Source organism: Bos grunniens, chromosome 2 (genome assembly GCF_055505025.1).
Source record: "Bos grunniens cultivar Pamir isolate PY7600 chromosome 2, Bosgru_T2T1.0, whole genome shotgun sequence".
NCBI lineage: Eukaryota > Metazoa > Chordata > Mammalia > Artiodactyla > Bovidae > Bos > Bos grunniens.
The window spans coordinates 131,095,592-131,122,700 of record NC_141166.1 but is presented as its reverse complement, the minus strand read 5'-3'; the positions used below and the strand labels follow the sequence as shown (position 1 = coordinate 131,122,700).

General features: G+C 41.0%; 1 protein-coding gene across 5 annotated transcripts in view; it reads right to left on the bottom strand.

Moving 5' to 3' along the window:
• MFSD6 (major facilitator superfamily domain containing 6) overlaps window positions 1–27,109 on the bottom strand; it is an 89,247-nt gene that overhangs the window by 49,042 nt on the left and 13,096 nt on the right. For 3 of the 5 annotated variants that reach the window (XM_086371536.1, XM_086371556.1, XM_086371566.1), the window contains exons 2-3: window positions 22,185–22,268; window positions 12,574–14,182 (exon numbers count right to left, since the gene is read on the bottom strand). In XM_086371536.1, the coding sequence (XP_086227662.1) occupies window positions 12,574–14,129 (1,556 nt within the window). In that variant the 5' untranslated portion in view covers window positions 14,130–14,182; window positions 22,185–22,268. The remainder of the gene's footprint in view (window positions 1–12,573; window positions 14,183–22,184; window positions 22,269–27,109) is intronic. The other 2 variants (XM_086371547.1, XM_086371561.1) reach the window with 1 other exon arrangement.

Here is a 27,109-nt window from a genome sequence, read left to right as displayed (position 1 = left end):
ATTGGATTCAGGAAGTTGGGTATATGTTTAGGTTGACTTTAGAAGATGGTTGGCTGGATGGCATCACTGACTCGATGGACATGAGTTTGAGTGAACTCCAGGAGTTGGTGATGGACGGGGAGGCCTGGCGTGCTGAGATTCATGGGGTTGCAAAGAGACTGAGTGACTGAACTGGACTGACTGAAGATTTTAAACTTTGATGAGTCAGTAGGAATGAGGGAAGAGGAAAGTAGAAAAACAAAGGCCACTCAACAGCTGCCCAATATCCTGGATCACAAAAGAAACATTCACCCAGAAACAAAATTTTGGGATGCTAGATGGAATGGCTCAAAAGACCCTTTCTACTGATGCAGAACCAGAGACCTCAAGTACCAGTGCTGTGGTAGGACACAGGGTGAACCAGCATTTCTGCCTCCACCCACGGGCTGGAAAAGGGCTGCCTCCAGCAAGCAGACTTCTAAGTCAAATAATCAGAAGTTGACTGCATGGTTTGGGTTGGGTAAGGAGCAGAAGGGATTGCCTGGCGGCTCAGCAGGAAAGAATCCACCTGCAACGCGGGGGACCCAGGTTCCATCCCTGGGTTGGGCAGATCCCCTGGAGGAAGAAATGGCAAGCCATGCCCGTGTTCTTGCCTGGAGAACCCCAAGGACAGAGGAGCCTGGTGGGCTATGGCCCATGGGGTCACAGAGCCACACACAACTGAGCCGCTAAGCGTGCACACACATTCAAATTGTAATGCCTACAAAAATATCATAGATTCATTTCTATTAGTGATCTAGAAATTGGAAATGGAAACAATGATTTTCTGATTTAGCCTAATTAGGAAACTGAGCATAAAACTGTTCCCCTATAAAAACTACAAGAATCTTCTTTGTGGAATAAAGTATATTACAGCTATTAGTAGCATTCCTGAGGTAGGGTAATAAAAATCAATCCTACACTCGGGCATTTGTGTTAAATAATAATAATAATAATTGATGTGTTTGCTGGTCTAGTCTTGGTTTGTTTTCTTTCCCAGTTTAATTGCACCTAACAGATAAACACTGGGGCTTCCCTGGTGGCTCAGAGGTTAAAGCGTCTGCCTAGAATTCAGGAGACCCAGGTTCGATCCCTGGGTCAGAAGATCCCCTGGGGAAGGAAATGGCAACCCACTCCAGTACTCTTGCCTGGAGAATCCCATGGAGGGAGGGGCCTGGTAGGCTACAGTCCATGGTGTCACAAAGAGTCCGACACGACTGATCGACTTCACTTTCACTTTCAACAGATAAACAGTAGCCACAGAAGATAACCCTTAAGCCATTAGGCCATTTGGGGCATCATATTCCCTCTGGCATTGCGTTTCTCCAGGCAGAAATCCACTCTGGAATGAAGTCCTTGAGTTATGAGTTAATAACACCAAAAGAGCATTAAAGATACAGCCACAACTTCATGTCCTGACTTTAGAATATAATTTTCTTCCCCTTACAAGCACTGAACTTGTCTCTTCCCGAAAGTCCTGCTCCATGGTACAGCTTCCAGAAGTAACGCTGATAGCGTCATGTGTCTTGTTTGAGGTAGGTGATTGCCCCCAATAGCTTTACTAGCTGAAGGGAAGGCAGGAGAGCGGAGGAGGAGGATGGTCACAGAAATCCCGGGCTGAAGTTAGCTGTTGTGCCAAGGTTTCCCACAAACATCTCTAGCTTCATTCTCTCTCCCGAGATCTAGACTCATAAACACAACTCCCCATTAGGCATCTTTCTCATCTAATAGGACCTCCACAAGTCCCATTCTTCAGAACTGATACCGCTTCCCTGGGTTTCCTTGCTTGGTGAGTGGCACCACCAGCCATTTGGTATCCAATTCACAAGATGACTCTTCTCACTCCACCTACAGTAGGCCTGCCCCCCCAAAACTCTTGATTTTACTTGCTTTACTCTTTTCCAACTCCCAGTGTCTCAGGTACCTAAGTTAACACTTCTGTGACACCTAGTATTTTCCTTTTATGTTATGGTCCTCCACCCCCTACCAGACAGTGAACTCCTTGAGAGAGGAACCTTATCTGTCTTGTTCAGCACTGCATTCATAGAATAGAACCTGGTCACTTAATAAAGACTTCTTTAAAGAAATACTGAGAGAACGTAATATTTAACTGTGAATTAGCTCTGTTAATGACGTATGATACCTAGTCATGTCTGATGGCTGGTCATCGTACATACATTTCTGTATGATACCTAGTCATCATTAAAAACAGTTTTGCCACTTATATTCAGTGTGAATTGGTTTAATCACATTACTCTCTTCCTAACACTTCTTGAGGGTAGTTAATCCGGAGGAATGACAATTTCACTGGGGGTAAAAAAAAATAATTTGAGAGAATGGGGTATTTTAGAGGAATGGAGAGCTTACCAGGAAGACAAAAGAGGGTGGTTGGAACAGGTGAAAAAGTTGTATCGGACCCTGCTCACTGAGAGCAGTCTGAGATGTGAGGCTCGGCTGCATAAAGGGGCAAAATACTCTCCAGTCTAAGACGGTGCCTACGAACCTACAAGGCAGCTGAGAACACAGGCTTTGGAGTCTGTGTGGTTGGTTTGAATTCTACCTCTGCTAGTTACTAGCTGTATGACTGTGGGCAACTTACCTTTGCACCTTGAAGTTCCCCACTCTATGATGGACATAGCAGTGCCTAACTCACAAGGATAAACGGGGGCTTGAAGACAAAACATTTCACACAGTGCCTTGGAGGGCACTTGGATGTAGTAAATGCTGAAATGACAGTGTTAACAACTATTATTATTTTCTCAATATTATACTATAATTATAATGTTTGTTAAGTTTGGAGATTTCTTAATTTAAAATTTTTATTTTTTAATAAAATTTAAATTTTTTAATTTAAAAAATTTGCTATTCTGCAATTTTGAAGTTGCTAAAAAAAAAAAAATTTTTATCTGGGACTGGTGGAAGGCACATCAACAAAGGTCATGCATGAGTCACCAGCTTGTGACTCAAGCAAGAAAGGACAACTCATTATTTATCTGAAACTCAGAGAACAAAGTAAAATGGGACTTCTCTAAAGTAGGGCAGAATAAACAATAATAAATGCTCCACCCAGAGAAGTGTTGCAGAAAGGGAACCCCTTCCAGGACCTGAGAGCGGGCTCTTGTCTAACATTCAGAAAGGAATTGTCCGGAAATGAATGGTCCAAGGAGACACAGTTGACAAACCATAAAACCCGAGACAGCGAGCCATGCAGCAGAGTCCTCCTGGCTTCCTTTAGCCTGTTGCTGTCCGCCCTTCCCAGTAAAGTCTCACGCTCTGTCAGCCGTGTCTCCCTGGATAATTCACTTCCAAGTGTTAGATCCCCTCTGGGGCCCTGGAAGGGGTCCCCCTTCCTGCAATAGAAGTGTTTTAAAGAAACATCAAGGCAGACATCTGTTCATGTCACCTCTTGCTCAGACTCACCAATGACTTCCCATTTCTCTCAGGGAAACACACTCTCTCTCAGTGGGACCCGGAGCCCTTGCACGAGCCCTGCCCACCTTGCTGACTTTATCACTCCTCATTCCTCGTTCAGGCGACATGCACACTTGTGGTTGGTTCCCTCATCTTCCCTGGGCGGCTTCTGTGCAAACACCACTCTGCTCAGATGTCCCTTCCTTAGAGAAAGCCTCTCTGTAAGCTCAAGCGGAAAAGTCGCCTCTTCTCAGTCGCTCTGGGAACCTGAGTCCTGCGTGAATTTTGCCACGTCGTCATTCATCATGATCAGAAATGAGATAATCTGTGTACTGTTCACTGTCTACCCCAATAGAGGCTCGTCCTATGAGGACTGGCCTTTGTCTATCTCATCACACATTCCAAATATCCCCAAGACCTACAAAAGTGCCTGTCACATAGGGCATGTTTAAGAAACACGTGTTGAAGGAGTGAATTAATAACAACAGGAATAACACCACCTGTTGTTTACAGCTGAGCACTTACTATATGCTATGCATTATCTTATTAATCTTAACAATGGTATCAAGTCAGATACAATTATTACCACCATGTCACAAATGAGGAACCTGAGGCTTAACAAAGCTAAATTGCTGGCTTATCCAAGGTCAGATACAGTTGAGCACTTATTATATTGCTATGCATTACCTTATTAATCTTAACAATGGTATGAAGTTAGATACTATAGTAAGTGTGGGATTTGAACCCAGGTCAAACGCACACACGCACACATGTGTACTTTTTACAGGTGAACCAGCAAAAAGAAGAACACAAGGAGACAGGAGAACTACTAGACGACCCAACACTCCTACCAGGGTTTGGGAAGATGACTAGGGTCAACCCTGGGCCAATTTACTTTCTGCTCCTGTTCATTCTCCTAAGTGGAGTGAAAGCCTGGCCAACATCCACAGTTATTACCAAGGACCATGCCAATCCTCCATTGCTGAGGTGACCTCGCTGCACTCAGCAGTCAACCACACCACACAGCCTCACAGTCCAAAACTACGGTCCCCAGACGAATGTAACTCAACACTGATTCTTTCTGAAAATGTCTGAGCTTCCTTCCATGTGTTATCTTTTTAAAGGAAAGAAAAAGTTAACAAGCTACTGTTTGTCAGCCTCCAGACTACTATTCGAAGATGTTGGTGACAGCAGACCAAAGGTGAAGAAGAGATGATTAATACTTGAGAAATAAGAATGGGGTGCGATTCTTCCAGTTGGAAAGGTTTTGGAGGGATATGCTATGAAGGAAGCTTGAAGAAAAATTCTTATCTACTATTCAAAGTATCCTATTGAAATTATATAATTAAAATCTACCAAGCATCACAAGAATAAGTAGAAATAAGTTAGCCACACTGCTTAGGCTTTTGACTTGCACAAAAAAGGCAGTAATTGACACTGTATGACTCAAGATAATTAAACAGCTGGTGCAAACACTCATACTTGGACTCACGTCAGCAATAAAATGCATGATCTCTGGGATATCACTTGATTTTTTAGTACCTTGATCTCTTAATATATAAAGAAATATTATAATTACTGCCCAAGTCAGGGTTATTTGATACATTTTGATATTAATTCTTAATGAGGTACTATAAATTTCCACCTGATTTCATTTTAAAGAAAAAGAACTAAGACCTGAAGCCATGATAACTATGTAAAAGTAGACTTCTAATCATTAAATGTGTGCTACTTAGGGAAAGCTATACGGGAGAGCCAGGTGCTCAATGGTAAAGAGTCCTGCCGATGCAGGAGATGAGGATGCAATCCCTGGGTCAGGAAGATCCCCTGGAGTAGGAAATGGCAACCCACTTCAGTACTCTTGACTGGAAAATTCCATGGACAGAGGAGCCTGGTGGGCTACAGTCCATGGGGTCAGAAAGCGTTGGACCCAACTGCTGCTGCTGCTCTGCTAAGTCACTTCAGTCGTGTCAGACTCTGTGCAACCCCATAGATGGCAGCCCACCAGGCTCCCCCGTCCCTGGGATTCTCCAGGCAAGAACACTGGAGTGGGTTGCCATTTCCTTCTCCAATGCATGAAAGTGAAAAGGGAAAGTGAAGTCGCTCAGTCGTGTCCAACTCCTAGGGACCCCATGGACTGCAGCCCACCAGGCTCCTCCATCCATGGGGTTTTTCAGGCAAGAGTACTGGAGTGGGGTAGCGGCACAAAATCTCAGTGTTTATTTTACCTGATATATAAAGATACAATATGTCTCCTTAGAACATATACAGCTTTAAACAAACATAAGCTCTCTCTCACTCTCTCTCACACACATATCTGGTTCCTTTATGGGAAGATAATTATATTGATTCACTATAAACAGACCTAAGCTTCAAGCTCTTTTCCAATCGAAAATACCAAAAAAGGGAGAGAATACATATATCTAGCACCAAGAATGGAAACTTTGAATATTTTGCTGTACTTCCTTAAAGAAACAAAATGTTACAGATAAACGGAGGGCTTCCCCTGCCCTCTTTCTTCCCCAACCAGTCCCCTTCTTTTTATGTCCTGTCTAGAAAGCTAGGGCTATATGAACTCAGGATGCATTTTCCCTCCATAAATTTAAGTGTTTTTTTTCCTATACAATTAGGCATATCCATAAAAGTATGTATAACTTTTGAAACGTATTGCTAAAATTTGCATAAGTGCACCAAACTGTGTATTATTTTGCTTTCTCCCCCATTCAACATCATGGTTGGAGAGCTTTCTATGTTGACATACTGATATAGTGCATTCCTTTCCTGCATACTATTCCGTCTTACGACTATCCTACTCTGAATGCACCTATTCCCCAACTGATGAATATTTAGACCAGTTCTCTTTCTCACTGTTAGAAAGCTGCAGTAAGCAAGCAGCATCTTTGTACATGTCTCTCTGCATGTGTGTAAAAGTTTCTTTGATGGCTCATACGGTAAAGAATCTGCCTGCAACATGGGAGACCTGGGTTTGATTCCTAGGTTGGGAAGATCCCCTGGAGGAGGGCATGGCAACCCACTCCATTATTCTTGCTTGGAGAATTCCCATGGACAGAGGAGCCTGGCAGACTATAGTCCATGGGGTCACAGAGTCGGATACGACTGAGCAAATAAGCACTGCACACAGCAAAAGTTTCTCTAGGCAGGTAAGTATCTTAAAATGCAATTATCAAGCCATAGGAAATGTCCAACTTGTACATTACCATGGACTGCTGAATTGGTCTCCACAGTGGTTATCAAGCAACATAATCTACCAGAAGATTGGCTAAATAATAATAAAAAAAATCAAGAGAATTAATATATGCAAGTCACTGTTCTAAGCAATTAATGTGCTTTATCTCATTTAATTTTCATGAAAAAGAGGTTAATACTAATGATATTCCTACTTACAGATGACAAAACAGACATACAAAAAGTTATATAACTTCTCCAAGGCCACATGGTTCCAAGAGGCACAGTCAAGTTCTACACCAGCAACACGCCCCCAGTCCATGCTTGTAAACACTGTGGACACTGCCTTTCACGAATAAGGACGGGAAGAGACCTTTCCCTGGAGACTGCAGCTATTTCCTTTCTCCATTTTCTTACTCTTGATCCCTGTTCCTTTCATTCCTTGTCCCTTTATTTTTCCCTCTCCCTTACTCACGTCTCCCTTGGTCCACTTGTAAACATGTCTAGAAGACCATGGCTCAGGTGATGGCATTGGAGGGGTGCTCAGAAAGGCACTTGCTCCTGAAGCAAGATGTGGAAACAGGTTACAGTATCATATAGTTCCCCATAAACATGAGGATACAAGGATACCTACTTTAAACCATAAAAGAGACCAACATTTCAGTAAGATCAGAAACTCAGAACAGAATCTTGGAGACAAGCATAACTGATTTTCCTCAGCCCATTTCTCTTCTTCAACAAGGCTTCCTTGCTCACTTTGCTCATGTTTCTGGTTTTAACTATCCCAAATCTGTATTCCCAACCCTAACCTCTTTTTGGGCTTTTATAACAGTCAACTGTCTGTTAGACACTCCCACAGAGATGTTTCAATTTTAAGGTAAACAAACCCATGACTGGATTCTGACGAACTTCTACCCTCTCCTCTGTTCTGTATCTTCTCAGATTTCCTCCTGGGTCTGGCAGAACCACTGCACCCAAACTGAAACCCGAAGGTCTCTCCATCACTTCTCACATCAAGCCGTTCCACTGATTCTACCTCCCACCACACTCCGTCTCTGAACCTCTGCTGCTACTGCTATATTCCAGGCCTAATCATCTCTCACTTGGACTGTTTTAAGAAACTTCTCAGTGGGCTTCTGCTTCCAAGTTCCCCACTGCGCTGCAAATAAATCAACACCGGTGGCTCTCCTTGGCTCTGAACCTTGCCACACTGCCCTACTGCACCCAGGATAAAGCTCCTTTCCTAATCCCAGCTCCCATCTGGCCTTCTCTCCCCCCATCTTTTCCAACCCCCTTCCTTTTAGTGTTCATCCTTGCATCCTATTAATCTAGGTTGTCCAGGCCTAAATAAACTCTTCAATTAAACTAAACAAGTATGCAGAGTTTTGATTTTTAAATGATAGAGTAATAGTTACTCCTTTAGATCATGTTTAATTTCAAACGAGATGGTTGAATGGCATTACCAACTCAATGGACATGACTTTGAGCTAGCTCCAGAAGATGGTGAAGGACAGGGAGGCCTGGAGTGCTGCAGTCCATGGGGTGGCAAAGAGTTGGATACGACTCAGTGACTGAATAACAATGACAACATGAGAAATAAGCCTTATCATCTTTTTTCTATTGTGGTAAAGTCACTTTGTAAATAAAAAATAACATTCCACTAAGAAAAGAGAAGGAAAAAATGTTCAGGTCCATCCTCTGTTGTTGTTTTATTTTTTAAATCAAGAATTGAATTATTCTATTTCCATTGTTTCCCTTCATTGTGGCGATTGCCAGTATAAGTTCGAAGCAGTTAAGGACTGTGGATGTCAGGATATGATGAGGGAAACAGGCACCAACCTTAATTCAGGGTGGTTAGACAGACGCCGGAAGAGCTGAGAAGCCAGAGAACCTGGAGAAAGCTGCAGACAGCCTCCGCAAGGCCTAGGTCTGAAGGATGGGGGTGAGAGCCGCATTACCAGAGCTTAAGGTCACAGCGCACAGAGCCACAGGTTAGCGGTGACTTGACAGGGCATGGAGGACTCGGGTTGACAGGAGGCAGGGCTGAGTCTGGGAGCAGGGCTGAGCACCGCAAAGCGGGGAACTGAGCACATCGAGTGAGGCCTGCAGAGGGCGGCCCTCAGTCTCCAGCTGAGTACTGGTCAACACCTGCATCTGAGCAAATCACCGAAGCCGGGGCAAGAACCACGTGAAAGGATTACAGGGAACAATCTCCAAAGTTCACCCAAGATGAAAGAGGGAAGGTTTTTCCCTTTCTTCACACCCTCTCATTCTCCACCTGGGCCTCTCACCAGCCTGGCAGTTACCACCCTGGCTGGAATACCTAGGTACACACCCCCAGACAGCTTAAGGCAATTGGTCTACATGTAGCTGGAGCATTAGGAGTTTTAAAAGCTCTCCCAGTGTGAGTCTACCATCTGAGCACCACTGCAGCAGTGGACCCAGAAGACCAGGGGCTGGGAGAAGCAGCTTGTGGAAGCCTGCACCGTGCCCCGCGAGGTGCGGAGAGGCCCCACGAGCCAAGGGGGCCAGGATCAACAATGAGGCCGAAGAGGCAGGTAGAAGCAAGGGAGAGGATACGAAGCAAGAAAGTCATAAACACAGCCCTAAATCTCCAGCTCCAGGTCAGCTCCCCCGACCTCACCAGCTGCGGTTTCCGCCCTCTTCTGATGCTGCCGGCTATCCCTCCAGTGACAGGCTGCTAACACTGCCGCACGCGTCCTCAGCTGTGGGCCGGCGTCCCGCTCTCTGCTCTGGCTCTCTCTGCAGCACCCACCAGGAATGTCTGTGTTCCTTCTCTTGCTAGTAGCGTCATGTATTTCCCTCTCTCCTCCCTAAATGACCAGCCAACTCATTTGGATACTTGGCAACTATTTAGTAGTAATTAATGGCTAATGATGGTTAATATATTATCGCTTCCAGACAGTATTTGCATGACAAAACTGACTGAGTACAAGAATTTCAGGTCAAAGTCAGAATTGCTTGAGTAGATTTTTGTGTGTCCCTTAAAATGTAAGTCAATTTGAATTGCATAACATAGGTGATGGCCTAATATTAAATGGTAATGATTTTTGTTGTTCTTCTTAGTCACTCAGTCATGTGTGACTTTTTGTGACCCTATGGACTTCAGCATGCCAGGCTTTCCTGTCCTTCACTATCTCCTGGGGTTTGCTCAAACAAATGATTAATTAAAATGTATTTTGATCACAACTCTACTGATGGTTGCTGAAACATTCAACAACGTGAATATAGCCTTAAAATATATTTATATTTCTAGATAAAGAAATCTAGTCATTGTCATTACATAAATTAGCCTAGAAACGTACTTGCTGTAAATACCAAAGTTTTGTGGGTTTGAATCAAAAGAAATTTACTTTTTTAGTGGAAATAGGAAGCATTATCCTATTTACCTGAGATAGCCACTTTCCAGTGGGGAAAAAATCCAAGATTGAAATCAGAAATCATTTACTCTGTGTGTGTTTAGACTGATAGATACGTTAGTCAATGAAAAATGGGGCCCAAACTGCAGAACTGTTACAATAGTAAGTGGTTCAAAATTGGACATGCTGTTTTAAACATTGTTTTCTGGTATGATGGTTTCTTTACTACGAACCTATATAAACTTACAAAATCTACTTTTTAAAAATTCTTTTTGTTGCTGTTTTCTTAATTTATTTTTAATTGAAGAAAAATTACAATACTGTATTGGTTTCTGCCATACATCAACTTTTGACTACATTAGGATAGTTACAATTTTTGTGGTTATGCTGCCTCCTATAAACAAACCCCCATAAGATGGTCACAGAACACTGGAAAACATGAGTGCATATATGTGGGCCAGACAGATCTCTCCTTATGATCCTACAAGGAAAACATAAAGGCTATTCACAGAAAGATGATTTCTGTTTATCAGCGAATACATGATATTCTTCCAATTAAAAAGTGAAACTGTCATCACTACATTTTTAAGCCCTCAAATCTCAACCACCACTAACCGGGCTCCAAAAATTCTCACCAAAAGAAACATATCCATTCTACCTAAACACATGGGCATAATCTCACCACAGCTATCAGAATCAACAGGATAAAAATCCAAAAGCAGTAAATGACCACAAACTGATGGAATCCCAGTAGGCTTCTGGGAACAACAATGTGACCACAACAGCTTTCTTCTTCCATTACATCATTTAAGGAAAAAAAGATGCTTTTGTATGTAAAACTAGAAAATTAAGGTTAAGTGAGTCATTAATTTTTATATAATGAGATATTAGCATTCATGTAATGAGTTTTTATGTAATGAGTTCTCTTTTATAAAAAGAAAACACAAGTGTGAAGTTTATGTAATTACCAAACCTAATAGTAAACCCGCTAGGATTCTATCATAAAGCTGTACACTAAAAAAAAAAAAGCTATATACTTTAGACAAAAGCCAAAGGTAGAAGAGACATTACTTTTCGTAGCATATGAAGACCTTAACAATTTCTGTGAAAATAAAACCTACATGCACACTCTGTACTGGGTCGACATTCAATTAACATTACTGAGTGATTAAATCATGATGTCTAGAAAAGCCACTCATGAGTAAGACCTAACAAGGTACCTTTCTGGGAATAAATGGCTGTGGGTTTTAAACACACTATTAGGTGAGAGGAGATCCTGCTCATACAACCCAACCAAGCTGAAGAAATTCATCACCGTGAGTCTAATTCATTACAGCGCAGACAACATAAACATGACCTGGACAAGGTTAAAGGACAACCCCAGACCATAATATCAGAAGGCTCTTTGCCGACTGGCCCCACTGAGTGTGCCTCAGGGACCCTGTGTCTCTGGTGGCTGTCCATACAGTGCCTGACTTTGTTTGTGACAACAAAGGGGTCAAAGATTTGAGACGGAGAAGGAACGGGACACAGCCTCCCAAAGCAAAATCAAACAAGGAAAAATAGCCACAATTGCATTGGGAAAAGAAAGATTCTAGGTTGAAACCTGACAATAGAAAATATTTTCTTCAGTTAGTCAAAGGAATATTAAAGGAAAAAAGATCAATGTTTCTCAGATCTTGCCAGCATCTATTTCTCCTTCATAATTTCTCATAGAAACAGTAGATTTAAAGATTACCACATACACACAAACACACATGGTTGCTTTTAATTACAGCAACTTCAAATTTTAGGGACAGACATGCCATGCCTTTCTGTGAGGTTTAAGTGTATCTGGCTCCACACTTTAGAGCCAAGAGCAAAGCAGAAAGACATAAAGAGCAAGGTACTATTCACACAACTTCAGACAAACATTAGTGGTAAGAAACTTTACATAAAAAATACTAGGTATTTATAGATTTTTCTGCTTAAAAGGATTACATGGGAAATTTTAGGTAGAAGAAAGATTTTTAAGTATCCCATGCTTTCATGGCAGATAAAAATGCAGAGACCCATGTAATAATCAGAAAAAATTATATAAGATGCTCTTCCATGTAATATCATGGATTAATGATTTTGGTGGGTCACATCACAGCCTTATTAAATATAATGGACATCTTCAATACACCAAATGTTCAAGGTGTTTCTGCATCAGCAAGTAGCTGAGAATAACTGAAGGCTGAAAAAACATAATCCTCTTTATCTACTTAAACCCTTCTTCATAAATGTCTTAGACAGCTGGACCCTTCAAGGTCCATAGAGTAACAGAGTCGACTAAATTGGTGCTTATATACTTGAAAACGTTTAATGTAAGAGTCCCTTAGCATACAGAGGGGAAACATCATATATTGAGATAATTCAACTAGGTTCATCATTTCCTTCCTTTTGATTCTATTTTAAAGAGAAAGAGCAACCGAAATTGCCACTCCCACCTAAACCTTACCCCCAACACAAATTATAAATGTGCTCATAGGATCTTATAAACTATGAAAAGATAGAGTTCAACTGCGAGGGGCAGCAACAGTAGGCATGCTCTTACCTGATGTGGCCAATCAGTTCAATAAGCTTGTGACTAAAAAAATAAGCTGTCAGCTCAGACACGTGGCTCAGGACTGAACAGACCCCAAAGAGAGTTGTTGTTCCATTCAGGTCCTCCAAATGCCAGTAGAGAAAGGTGAACACGAAGCCATATCCGAAACCCATAAACCAAGCCACGAACAACACGGAGCCGTACTGCACACTGCAAAGCAGCCTGATCAAGTCCCAGAAGCTGAAGGCCTGCGAGTGGCTGGTGGCGGTCGGTGTCTCCTCAGAGGACTCCATGGAGCTGTTCCGCTCCACCTGAGGGATCTCTACCTCTTTCCCTTTACTTTCACTGTTTTTGAAGTGGCTGTAGCGGAACCGGAACTGAGTAGCAACAATCAAGGCCATGGTCATGAGAACCCCAAAGACGAAGAAGACGATCTGGTAGTTCCGGTACTCGGGCGGCTTACAGCCCTTCCCTTCGATGAGCACGTCTACGTGGGTGTAGTCGATGCCGATGCCCACAGACAGCATGGCCAGGCCCCAGCCCAGGGACCCCCACATGCGCTGCAGGCCGTAGCGGTCTCTGTGCTTCCCCAGGTACTGGAGTGTTACTGTGTCCACGATTGTGACGGAGGAGGCACTGAAAAACTCTCCTATGACAACAACTACCAAGACCACCAAGAAGATGGCCTCCACTTCTTGTTGATCATAAACAAGAGTGACTCGGTCAGAAGGTACAGACTTGGTGGTGGTGACCATAGAAGTGGTTGTCTCCCTAGCTGCATTTCCTGGAGGGGTAGAGGAGGTTGCAGTGCTTGAGTTCAAGGTCACAATATGGTCAATAATTTCATCAGTCTGAGTCTGCAGAGTGGGTGCACTGGTCTTGTTTGGAGCTGTCGAGAAGATGACAGTTTCTGTGACGTTGGGCCCCACTTCTGACATCACTGGCCCACCATAAGGAAGCAGTTGCCTTTTGTCACGAATTCTTGGGGAGGTGGTGATGAAAGAGACAATGGAGGAATTCGTCGGCAGGATAGTGAATGGGTGACTTGAATTGGTGGGATGAACTGTCGGGGGGATCTTTGGTACACATCGCAAGGTAGCGGGTTTGACAAATCCAATGCCCAGGTTGAATAAAACCCAACACAAGAGAGAAAAGAGGAGGACGATTTTGCCTTTTTTAAAGCGATCTGCAACTACACCCCAAAAGGGGGCACTGCAGAATTCAATGAAGTATCGAATACCTACCAGCAGTCCACTCTGGCTGGGTGACATTCCCAGCTGCTTGTAATACACAGGCAAAAGGGGGTAGAGAGAGCCATATGCAGAGTAAAAGAAAAAATAAAAGACCTTGGAAATGAGAAGATCATTGTTTATCTTAACGCAGTGTTTCTCTATCCAGTCTATTTCCTCCTCGGGAATAGCAGCTGTTTCAGAGGGGGACGGCGTTTCATTTGAAGGTGGTTCTGGTTCCCTGGAAATACCATTAAAAGGATCAGCAAGCACGTATTTCCTCTTCTGTTCCTCTTCATCATCGGTTAAGATGGCAACTTTATCATCTGTCGCCATGGCTTATCACCACCATTAGAAAGTTGACGACCTTCAAAATTTTGGCTGTTGATCTGTAAAGTAAAATTTAAAAGAAGGCTTAGTATGAAAATGATAACATTTAAACATAAGAGTTTCACCTTGTAGGAAATAGAGGAGTTTCAAACTACAGCTAAAAATAATAATTGTGAGAGAGAACTATCACCATTCACTTGCAGCCATACAATAATGATAAGGAAAAATAACTTTACAAAAATCAAGTGCTCTCTCTGTGGCCACTGACTGGCTATAAGTACATCTTCTAATGGTTCATTCTTCAGGTTCATTCTCAGTCTTTTCACTGATTCCTAGGGAAAATGTACAAATAATAGGGATTACGTCTAAACCAAAGAGTGGGTAAACAGTATTTACAGTTTCTCGAGTTTACTTTTCAAACAAACCCATTGCACTATGAAGTCTAGAATGCTTAGAAAATAAAGGCAGCTAAAACCATTTCAGTTTCTAGGGGAAAAAAACAGAAATAAGCCCTTAACCATGACTACAAATGTGATGAGAAAAAGGGACCCAATCGTACATTTGCATCTGCAGTTGGTCACTACAGCCATAACAACGATATCCTGATAAGGAAGTAGTCCTTACGTTGCTTATATCACATACATTTTCTTTTTTTTTTCTCTCTCTTTTTTTTTACATACATTTTCCAGATGTGCTTTTATAGACTGTAGTTTAAGAAAATGTCAGAAAAACAGCAGATAGCATTTACTGAGCACGTACTCTGCACCAGACAACACTGAAAGGCCTTTAAATGTGTTAATTCACATTCATCACAATATCTCTACTGTCTTCTCCATTTTACAGATGAGAAAAAATGAGGCGTAGTGAGTTTAAATAACTCACATGTGCACAACACGGATTTGAACTCCAATATTATGATTTTAGGCTTCCCATATGGCTCAGTGATAAAGAATCCACCTGCCAATGCAGGAGATGCAGGTTCAATCCCTGGATCAGGAAGATGCCCTGGAGAAGGAAATGGCAATCCACTTCAGTATTCTTGCCTGGGAAATCCCATGGACAGAGGAGCTTGGGAAGCTACAGTCCATGGGGTCGCAAAAGAGTCAGACATGACTTAGCAACTAAAACAACGACATTATGGCTTTAGGACATATACTCTAGTATAGCACACTAAACTGCCAAATATCACATTTTGGATAATAAAGTGCTATTAAATCTTTTTATGAGACAGGGTGTTTCATATGAAAGATAAGCAATATAACAAAGGGATAAACTTATCGGAACAATGCCACATTCCCCGGAATGTCCTTTTCTTCTATTATACAAATGATTAAAGAGTTCAAAAGGTCTTGCTTACATCAAGATTTGTCAAGGTGCAATGAGTATATTTGTATGTAGGAGGTGTACATATTAAATATCTATTAATTCCTTTCATCTTCTTTACTAGAGAGAAATAACTCCACCCTTTGAAGTACATTTTGCTCTCCCTTTTCCCAAAATGAGAAGTAAATTTCTGAAGATCTTCCAAAATCATGCTTGTAAACATTTAAAAATCTCTACCTAGCTCCAGGCAGACAGTAGAAACATAACGTAATGAGGCCTGTGTAATAAGTCAAATAAGTCAAATTATCTTTTACCACCAAAAGCCAGGTGTCAACATAGTTCTAGCTTTGAAAATGTTCATATATTTCTCTTTTTTTTTGGTTAAGTTTTTTTTTTAATCTGAGGTAAAAATTAAAATTCATGTAACAAAATTAAATTCATGTAACAAAAAATGAGCCATTTTATTTTTTTTCTTTTATTTTTTTTTCAGATTTTTATTTTTTTTATTATTTTTTTAAATTTTATTTTATTTTTAAACTTTACAATATTGTATTAGTTTTGCCAAATATCGAAATGAATCCGCCACAGGTAAAGTGAATGATTCAGTGGAATGTAGCACTTTCACAATGTTGTACAGCCATCACCTCTCTCTAGTTCCCAAATCACAGTTTTCTTAATCATGGAAAACTTTTTTCATCTCCCACAAAACTTGAAGGAAAAGCAAAATCCAACCTTCTGCTGCCAGGCTAAAAGATTTTCCTCACTGTTCTCTATTATTTTTCTTTCATCATTAGTGCCTCCACCTACTCAAGTCAGCACCTCCAATTCTATTTCATCACCTGAAAAACACAGTCATTCTCCTTTGGACTTATTTTCTAAATTAATTTAAGTTTGAGTTCAAACTTCAAAGAAATATTTGTCATTTTTAAAATGTATAAAAATCACACGACACTTCTGGTAAAAATGGCAGATTGAGCACATCTTTTTACTGCATCCCTAAACCTGACTCAAACGGCAACACCAACAAACACCCACGCTTTTAAAGTCATAATCCAAGCTGTGAAAATTAAAAGGTACATAATAGCAATAAAATAAAATTCTGGAAGCCAAAACATAGACAACTGGTAAATAATGGTGAATCTGAGAAAACTGGAACCCTGGTTGACAGTAGGGAAAGCCAAGAACAATAAATTACCATTCCTCAGAGTCCCTCAAAGGCTCACAGGTTGGCCATATGAGGTTTATCTGCAAGTAAGAGGGTATGTGTTTAAGTGGGGGTTGCTGCTAACAACAGAATTAATGGAAAGTCTGGACTCCAGTGCAGAAGGCTCAGTCCCCTTCCCCTCTCCACCTAGCTAGCCAATCAACTAGAGGATATCCCTCTGGAGAGGATAAAACGGAGTTCTTGAGTCATAGAGGACCAGTAACAGCTGAGATTACGGCACCATACTGAAAAGAGGGGGCCGCTGAGTGAACATACACATCCGAGATTCAAGCCCTGGCCTGGACCCCAAGCCCTATCCCACTTGCCACACTAGGTTCTCAGAGGCTGGAAGGGTCTTCCCTGGAGAATTTGACCAACCCAAGAGAAATGACCTCTCAGTCATGATATTGAAACCTCCCCAACTAAACTATCCAACCAAATCACTCCACACAGGAGCTCAGGGTCTTAACAAGCCCTGTCACTAAATGTGAGCAGTCACCAAGAATTCTAAGACATTTAACAAATGGCTCTTACAGGAAAGAGGGAATCAAAACAGACAGGAAAAAAAATCAATATGGAGAAAACAGAAGTTCTATGAGGAGGAAAATAGTTCTTAAATATAACATTAATATTTTCATAAATAAGATACATACATGCTACAAACATGCTTGAAACAAATAAAAAAAAATAGAAAGTTGAAGAACAGAAATAATAGAAAGTCTCAGCAGTGTAAGAAATATATATATAAAGAAAAACAAAATGGAAATGTTAGAACTGGAAAATACAATAACCAAAACACAAAAACTCTATGGATGGACTCAACAGCAGAATGGAGGAGAGGGAAGAATCAGTGAACTGCAAGTATAATAGAAATTATACAATCTTAACAACAGAAAGAAAATAGATTGAAAAAAAAATTAACAGGGCTTCAAGGACCTGTGCGACTATAACAAAAGATTGAACATTAATGACATCAGAGTCCTTAAAGGAGAAGAGAAAAAGAGCAGCGCTGAAGTATTCAAAGAAACAAAGGCTGAAAACATCTCAAAAGTGGCAAGAGACATGAACCTACAGATTTAAGAAGCTGAATGAACTCTGAACAAGTGAAACCCACACCAAGACACAACATAGTCAAACTGTAAAAACCAAACACACAAAAAATCTTGAGGGCAGAGACAGAAATCACAACTTACCAACAGGGGAAAAACCATTCAAATGATAGAATGTTTGTTTCTTTAAAACCGGACCCAAGAAGAAATACAATATTTTTTAAATGCTGAAAGAGAAAAATTGTCAAGCAAGAATCCAGTATCCAGAAAAAGAGACAGTCCAAAACCCAGGAAACTATGGACCAGTATCCCTTATGAACACAGACATGAAAATCCTTAACAAAGTATTAGAAAATTTAGCAAGAAGAATTGTGCATTATGACCCTGTGGGATTTATTCCAAGGATGCAAGGCTGCTGCAGTACTTGAAATTCAATCCATATAATCCACCATATAAACAAGCAAAGGAAAAAAAAAGGTATCATGGTCCTAACAACTGATGCAGAAGAAGCGTTTGACGAAATTAAACACTCATTCCTGAAAAGTCTCAAAAAATTGGAATAAAAGGGATCTTCTTCAACTCAATAAAGATCTCCTACAAAACCCCACAGGTAGCATTACTTTTAATGGTGGAAGACTGAATGCTTTTTCTCTAAGATAGGGAAGAAGGGAAGATGTTCTCATCACTCTTAGGCAACGTCGTGGTGGAAGTTCTAGCCAGTGCAATACAGGGAAAAACAGGAAACAAAAAGTATATAGATCAAAAAGGAAGAAACTGTCTCTGTTTACAGTGGCACGATTGTCCATGCAGGAAATCCCAAGAAATATAAAAAGCTTCTAGAAAGAAGAAATATTTCAGTATAAATTAACAAAACATGTACAGGACTATAAGCTGAAAAACTACAAAATGCCAGTAAAAGAAAGAAATCTGAAGAAATGGAGAGCTATATCATGTTCATGGGCTGCAACACTCAACACAGTAAAGACTTCAATTATTCTCAGATTTATATACAAGTTTAACACGGTCCCTATCAAAATCTCAGGAAGGCTTTCTGGGAATTTGGGTGAGATCACTCTAAAATTTGTCTGAACAGGAAAAGGAATTAGAATAGCTAAAGCTGGTGTCTCAGATGGTAAAGAGTCTGCCTGCAGTGCGGGAGACCCGGGTTCGACTCCTGGGTCAGGAAGATCCCCTGGAGAAGGAAATGGCAATCCATTCCAGCACTCTTGACTGGAAAATGCCATGGACAGAGGAGCCTGATAGGCTACAATCCATGGGGTCGAAAAGAGTCGGACACGACTGAGCGACTTCACTTCACTTTAAAGCAACATTGAAAAAGATTTATCACCTGAAGTGAAGTCGCTCAGTCGTATCTGACTCTTTGGGACCCCATGGACTGTAGCCTGCCAGGCTCCTCCGTCCCTGGGATTCTCCAGGCAGGAATACTGGAGTGGGTTGCCATTTCCTTTTCCAGGAGATCTTCCCGACCCAGGGATCGAACCCAGGTCTCCCGTATTGCAGGCAGATGCTTTTACCATCTGAGCCACCAGGGAAGCAACATTGAAAAAGATTTATCACCTAGCCACATACTAATCAGGCTGTGTGATGCTGGCAGAAGAACAGACACATAGATGAGTGGGACAGAGCAGAGAGCCCGAGAATAAATCTATGCAAACATGTCCAAGTGATATCTGACAAAGATGCAAAAACAATTTGGTGAGAGAAAGATGATGACCTTTTCAACAAACAGTGCTGGTGCAATTAGACATCAGTAGGCAAAAAATAAATGGCTCATACGTTATATGAACACTCACTCAAAACACATCATGGATTTGAATGAAAAACTATAAAACTTTTAGGGGAAAAAGACCCCTAGATTCTAGTGCTAGGCAAACAGTTCTTAGACTTAATACCAACAGCATGACTCATAAAAGGAAAAATTGATAAATTAGACGTTATCAAAATTAAAAACTTTTGGCCGAAACCAACACAATATTGTAAAGCAGTTATTCTCCAATTAAAAATAAATTGATTTTTTAAAAATTAAAAACTTTTGCTCTGGGAAAGACTCTATTAAAAGAATGAAAAGAGGACTTTTCCTGGTGGCCCAGTGGTAAAGAATCTGCCTTCCAGTGCCGGAAAAGTGGTTTCAATCCCTGGTCCAGGAAGATTCCATATGCTGAGGGGCAGCTAAGCCCATACACCACACGAAGACTCATCACAGCCAAAAAAGACAAGACAAGACAAGCTGTAGACTGGGAGAAAATATTTGCAAGCCACATATTCAACAAAGGGCTAGTAGTATCTAGAATATGTAAAGAATTCTCAAAACTCAACAGAAAATATACCAAACAATCCAATTAAAAAACAGACAAGACATGAAGAGACATTTCATCAAAGAGAATATATAGGATATACAGATGCAAATAAACTTGTGAAAAAATGTTCATTGTCACTAACCATTAGGACATAAGTTAAAAACATGATATACCACTACGTATCTATAAGAATGGATAAAATAAAAAATAGTAACAACACCAAATTCTAACATCAATAAAGAGAAATTAGATCATTCATACATTGCTGTTAGGGATGTTAAATGGTACAGCCACTCTGCAAAGCAGTTTGGCAATTTCTTATAAATTTAAACAGTGACTAGTGACCCAGCAATTTCACTTTTGGGCATTTATCCCAGAAAAGTGAAAGCTTATTTTCACACAAACACCTGTTCACAAATAAAGCAGCTTTATTGTAATAGCCAAAACCTGGAAACAGCGTAGGTGTCCATTGCGGATGAATGGTTAAACAAACCGTGGCACCTCAATACCACTGAAAACTGTTCAGCAATAAAAGGGAATAAATGACTGACACAGTAACCTGAATAAATCTCCAGAGAATTAAAAAGAGAGAAAAAAGCCAATCTCAAAAGATGATGTACTCCATGATTCCATTCACAGACCATCCTAGGAGTAACAGAAGTACTGGTGTGGAGAACACAAGAGAGACTGCCGGGGCTCACCAGGAGTGGTGTGGGAGGGGGAGGAGGTGGCTGCAAAAGTGTGACAGGAGGGCTCTGGTGCCCTGAAAGTGCTCTGCATCTCGACTGTATCAATGTCAGCTGTTCTCCTAATGGTTTTGCAAGATGTTACCACTGGGGAAAAGTGGGTACTGGATCAATGGGCTCTCTCTGTATTATTTCCTATAATTGTATGTGAATCTACAATTATCTCAGAATAAAACAGGTTAATTTTAAAAACTCAAGATAGCAGTTACCCTGGGGTGAGGTAGTAGCTAGAAGAAGGTCTGGGGTCCTGATAATTGTTTTCTTTTTTAATCTGGATCTTTTATTAAATGGAAGTGTTCACTTTGTAAGAAGTCAGTGAACTATATTATTTTTCAAAAGAAAATTAACTTGGGGGGGGTGGGGTGGGAAGGGGGTTCAAGAGGGAGGGGATATATATACATACATACACACACATATACTCAAGGCTAATTCACATTTTTGTATGGCAGAACCAGCACAACATTGTAAAGCAATTATCCTCCAATTAAAAATAAAATTAAAAAAATAAAGTGAAGCACAGAAACAAAAATGAACTTAAAGACTTAAAATATAAAAAGAAAAGAGATGAAAGTACAAGAGAAAAGACAATTATAGGATCACCCAGAAAGACAGGTATCTAAAAAACTGCAACTCTGAGACAAAACAGAGAAAATGAAGAGATGGGAATTCTTTAATTCAAGAAAATTTCTCAGAACTGAAATATATGAGCTGTCTGAAATGACCATGGAGTACTTGACATAGTGGATAAAGCAGACCCAAGCCAAAGCACATGAGCAAGCTCTCAGAACTTGAGAACAATCGGATAGTCCTACAAACTCTTAGAGGATAAAATGTGTCACATACTAAGGACCAGGAACCAGAATGGCTTCAGGAGTCCCAGCAATAACCCTGGAAGCTATTCCCAACCAAATTATCACTCAAGTTTATAGGGGGAAAAAGACACTTTACATACGCAATTTCTCAAAAAACAAATGCACCTCTCGTATATCCTTTCTTAGGTTGAGCACCGCCAAAACAAGGGAATAACACAAGAGAGAGTAAGACATGGAATTTAGAAAGTAAGAGAACTAACACAGGAGAGAGGCAAAGGAAAGATGGTGTGCTGGTGGCTAGAGGTCCTAGGCTGGCGCAAAGGGCAGGTGTCACTGGGGCAGGTCTGTAGGCACCAAGCAGATGCTTTGTCAGCAAAGTGACATCGCCAGGATACCAGTACCTCTGAATGTCCTAAGGTCAGACCATTGCTGAGAGTTTAGGGATTAATTACTGGTAAGTGTAGAGAAAAGTAAATAAAACCCTATAAGAAAACAAAAAGTTGCACAGGAAAAGACAAATAATCATACTTCACTATTCATACATGTCTCAGCTACATGGTCACAGTGATGTAAGCAGTGAGTAGTAAACTATTCAAAATTGCCACGTACCTATATGAAGAAAACAGGGAAATGAGAAGGCTGAATGCGCATGGAGAGCCGAGGCAGGATGGACACTTAGCTCTGTATCTTCCACTGTGGGAAAACAATAGATAATGCCTTCATTTAAAAACCACGAACTTAGAATACCAGCTTTTTATTTCAAAACACACTGGTAAATATCAGAATAATCACCTTAAAAGCAGAAAGTGAAAGTGAAGCTGTTCAGTCACGTCTGACTTTTAGCAACCCCATGGACAGCAGCCTACCAGGCTCCTCCACCCATGGGATTTTCCAGGCAAGAGTACTGGAGTGGGGTGCCTTTGCCTTCTCCCCTTAAAAGCAGAAAATGTATTAATATTTGCCTCTGAGAGAAGAAATGAGGCAAGATGGTGTAAAAAATCTAATTAAAAAAAAAAAAAAGCCTTGCAAACTTGCTCAGTTTTTTAAAAAAAGCTTTGTATATACATAACTCATTTTAAAAATAAAAATCAAAGCTAAAAAATAATTATGCAGTTGTAAGAGCTATGTTTTTTTGAAAGATAATAATCAAAAGCAGTTACTAGTATCCTTCCATCACAGACTAAAAAGAGTTTTCAGATTTGTACAGATCAAATTCTAACTGCATGAATTCTAGCCAGGTGGCCTTTATTTAATTATTCTCCATAAATCAACTGCTGATTCTATAACAAGTGGGTCAGAGAAGGACATAAAGTTGCCTTTAAAAAGCATAATTTCTAAATTGTTCAAGGGATGATGAAGAACTAATGCCCAAATAGTAATTCAAAGTTGCAAAATATCTTACATTAGGAGGTTGATTTAAACCTTGATGAGTGACTTTCCCCTAAACCATTCTTTCCTCTCCATCAAATTCAAATGATTTTTGATTATCATAAGGTTATGAAAGGTTTCTCTTGGTACATGAGTCCAGGTGTTAAGTAGTTCTCATAGTATCAACCAATGCAAAGTAGTGAAGAAAATGTTCATGTAATATGACATTCAGTACCAGTTATATGAATGTCACATTCAGTAACTTTTTTATATGAATTTCAAATCTAAAAATACAAACAAAAACTTTTTGTTTCAACTCAGGATATTAGTGTTTAGACACTAAAATTTTCAGGTCATCCTTAGATACTGAAGAAAAGGAACTGAGATAATCCACATTGTGAATACAGAAGCAAAATAAAGTATAACTATAGCCATCTGTAGACTGGTTCCAAACTGGTTCCAAATCGGGAAAGGAGTAGGTCAAGGCTGTATATTGTCACCCTGCTTATTTAACTTATATGCAGAGTACATCATGAGAAATGCTGGGCTGGATGAAGCACAAGCTGGAATCAAGATTGCAGGGAGAAATATCAATAACCTCAGATATGCAGATGACACCACCCTTATGGCAGAAAGTGAAGAAGAACTAAAGAGCCTCTTGATGAAAGTGAAAGAGGAGAGTGAAAAAGTTGGCTTAAAACTCAAGATTCAGGAAACTAAGATCACGGCATCTGGTCCCATCACTTCATGGCAAACAGATGGGGGAACAATGGAAACAGTGAGAGACTTTATTTTCTTGGGCTCCAAAATCACTTCAGATGGTGACTGCAGCCATGAAATGAAAAGACGCTTGCTACTTGGAAGGAAACTTATGACCAACAGCATATTAAAAAGCAGAGATATTACTTTGCCAACAAAGGTTCATCTAGTCAAAGCTATGGTTTTTCCAGTAGTCATGTATGCATTTGAGAGTTGGACTATAAAGAAAGCTGAGCCCTGAAGTGATGCTTTTGAACTGTGGTGTTGGAGAAGACTCTTGAGAGTCCCTTGGACTGCAAGGAGTCCATCCTAAAGTCCAACCAGTCCATCCTAAAGAATATCAGTCCTGAATATTCCTTGGAAGGACTGATGATGAAGCTGAAACTCCAATACTTTGGCCACCTGATGCAAAGAACTGACTCATTGGAAAAGACCCTGATGCTGGGAAAGATTGAAGGTGGGAGGAGAAGGGGACGACAGAGGATGAGCTGGTTGGATGGTATCACCAACTCAATGGACATGAGTTTGAGTAAGCCCGGGAGTTGGTGATGGACAGGGAGGCCTGGCATGCTGCAGTCCATGGGGTAGCAAAGAGTTGGACAAGACTGAGCATCTGAACCTAACTGATAGCCATCTGTGTAATTAAAAGATCAGGAACAAAAAAGAAACAAATGAACTCCACCAAAACCTCTGTGTTTTAATAAAATTAAAACGGGTCCCAAAGCAGGACATGCTTTGGCTGACTTAGATTACATTTAATTTGCCATAAGGATCGACAGAATAAGTATAGGGAATAGTAAGAATATTTATATGTTGGATGAAGTACTTACTCTGTTTGCAAACCTAGGAGAGATTTTGTTTATTTAACAGTCCATCAACTTGAACCCATTAAGCTAATATTTTGTTTTAAACTTCTGAATCTTAAAGATTTTTTAAAACAAACTTTTAAAAAGAGAGAAGACATTTTAAATTATAAGCAGAAACAAATCTATGAACTTCTCTGGAAAATCTTTATTATAGGTTTGCAGTTAATCCTACTTGGAACATTTTAAATTATAAGCAGAAACAAATTGATGAACTTCTCTGGAAAATCTTTATATAGGTTTGCTGCTGCTGCTGCTGCTAAGTCACTTCAGTCGTGTCCGACTCTGTGCGACCCCATAGACGGCAGCCCACCAGGCCCCACAGTCCCTGGGGTTCTCTAGGCAAGAACACTGGAGTGGGTTCCCATTTCCTTCTCCAATGCATGAAAGTGAAAAGTGAAAGTGAAGTTGCTCAGTCGTGTCCGACTCTTATCGACCCCATGGACTGCAGCCTACCAGGCTCCTCCATCCATGGGATTTTCCAGGCAAGAGTATTGGAGTTGGGTGCCATTGCCTTCTCCGATAGGTTTGCAGTTAATCCTACTTGGATGAAGAGGGCAGGGGGGGCGGCTTTTGTTTTTCAGAAAATCAGAAAAATTTTCTCACCTGGCACTCTCTAATGATCTTAATCAACATCATTACTGTGAAAACCTGGAAAGGCATTCAACTAGTATCTACACCAAGTCATTAAAAAATAGCAGGTATTTCTGAATTATTGATGAGAGGTGATGAAATCATTCTTGTTAAAATTGATAGCTTTCTTCATTAAATATTTAAATTCAAACTGCTAAAACATATATTGAGTTACCCACAAGTAGATGAGTATGGAAGCAGATTCAACTTTTGAAGAAAAATATCTTAAACCTGAATATATTACTTGGAACAACAAATGCCAAAGGTCAGATCTACCAACACACTATGATGATGTGTGCTTTACTGCAGCAGTGACATAACATCGGTGTCGGAGAGGAAACAACCCTTGGCTTACCCAGAAGGGAGACATTCCCTCCTGGCAACATTGCTCTCTTAACGCACTGCTGCCCAGAGACCAGAACTGAGGCTGCAGATGGGGAAAGAGCTACCCTGTCAGCTCTTATGGGCCACTCACTAGGCTTCTGAGCAACTCAGATCATAGAGCAGAACTTTAACTATGGCTGCAATTTATTCCCAACACAGACATGGAAAAACCGCTGTAAATGAGCCTTAAGTGAAGTGGCTCAGTCGTGTCCGACTCTTTACGACCCCATGGACTGCAGCCCACCAGGCTCTTCCGTCCATGGAGTTTTCCAGGCAAGAGTACTGGAGTGTGGAGAAGGCAATGGCACCCCACTCCAGTACTCCTGCCTGGAAAATCCCATGGACGGAGGAGCCTGGTGGGCTGCAGTCCATGGGGTCGCTAAGAGTTGGACACCACTGAGCGACTTCACTTTCACTTTTCACTTTCATGCATTGGAGAAGGAAATGGCAACCCACTCCAGTGTTCTTGCCTGGAGAATCCCAGGGATGGGTGGGCTGTCTCTGGGGTCGCACAGAGTCGGACACGACTGAAGCGACTTAGCAGCAGCAGTTAGCAGTACTGGAGTGGGTTGCCATTTCCTTCTCCAGGGGATCTTCTCAACCCAGGGATCGAACCCGGGTCTCCCGCACTGCAGGCAGACGCTTTTACTGTCTGAGCCACCAGGGAGCCTTAGCATCCTGGTATTCACACAGTGCACTGTGAACCGTTCAGTTCAACCCCCAGTGTTTTCCAGAATAGAGTTTTCCTTAAAGGCACAGCACTCAATGTCAATTCCAACAGACCTTTTTTTCAATAAGGACTGCTTTAGCATCTGCTACACACTGAGCCAACGTCATGAAAAAGAAATATAAGGTCGGTTTTATAACAGTCCCACATGCTGCGGGGCCACTAAGGTACGCAAAGGTGAATGCCTGTTGTGGAATCTGCCTTTTCCTCTGCGAGCATTTTGACATGACTCCTTTATGGCTGCATGAAATTGTGAAAGAACCGAAGCAGTTCTAGTCTTGTCAACCCTGTCTGATTCTCCAGGGTCCAACTGGAGCCCTGCAGGTGCTCAGTGCTACCCACAGACTCCCCACAACCCTTCCCAGAACCCAGAACCTGCCATTTCTTGTTATTCATGGTGGACCTTTCCCAAGCTTGTAGCAAAATGCGTCTGCTAGGGGACAAACTGATCCATGTGGTGGTTAATTCATAGCCTGCGGCTGCCCACTTTAGACAATGCTTTTGTATTTTAATAGGAGCTTAGTGGGCTATATTATTCTCACTATTATTACTAAATAAAACACAACACTTAAACAGCACTTGCTGTGGGCTTAAAATGGACTAACTCATTATTCCTCACAACAGTTCTCTGGGGCAATATGATTACTTCCCCCACGTTTCAGATGAGGAAATTGAGAAAGAAAGAAGGTAAACAATTACCCCAAGGGAATAAGTGGCAGATCTGGGATTCAAATTGCGAAGTCTCTTCTCTTAGCAGCCACTGCCTCTTGACACGCAGGGCAGCTACTAGACAGGGAGCC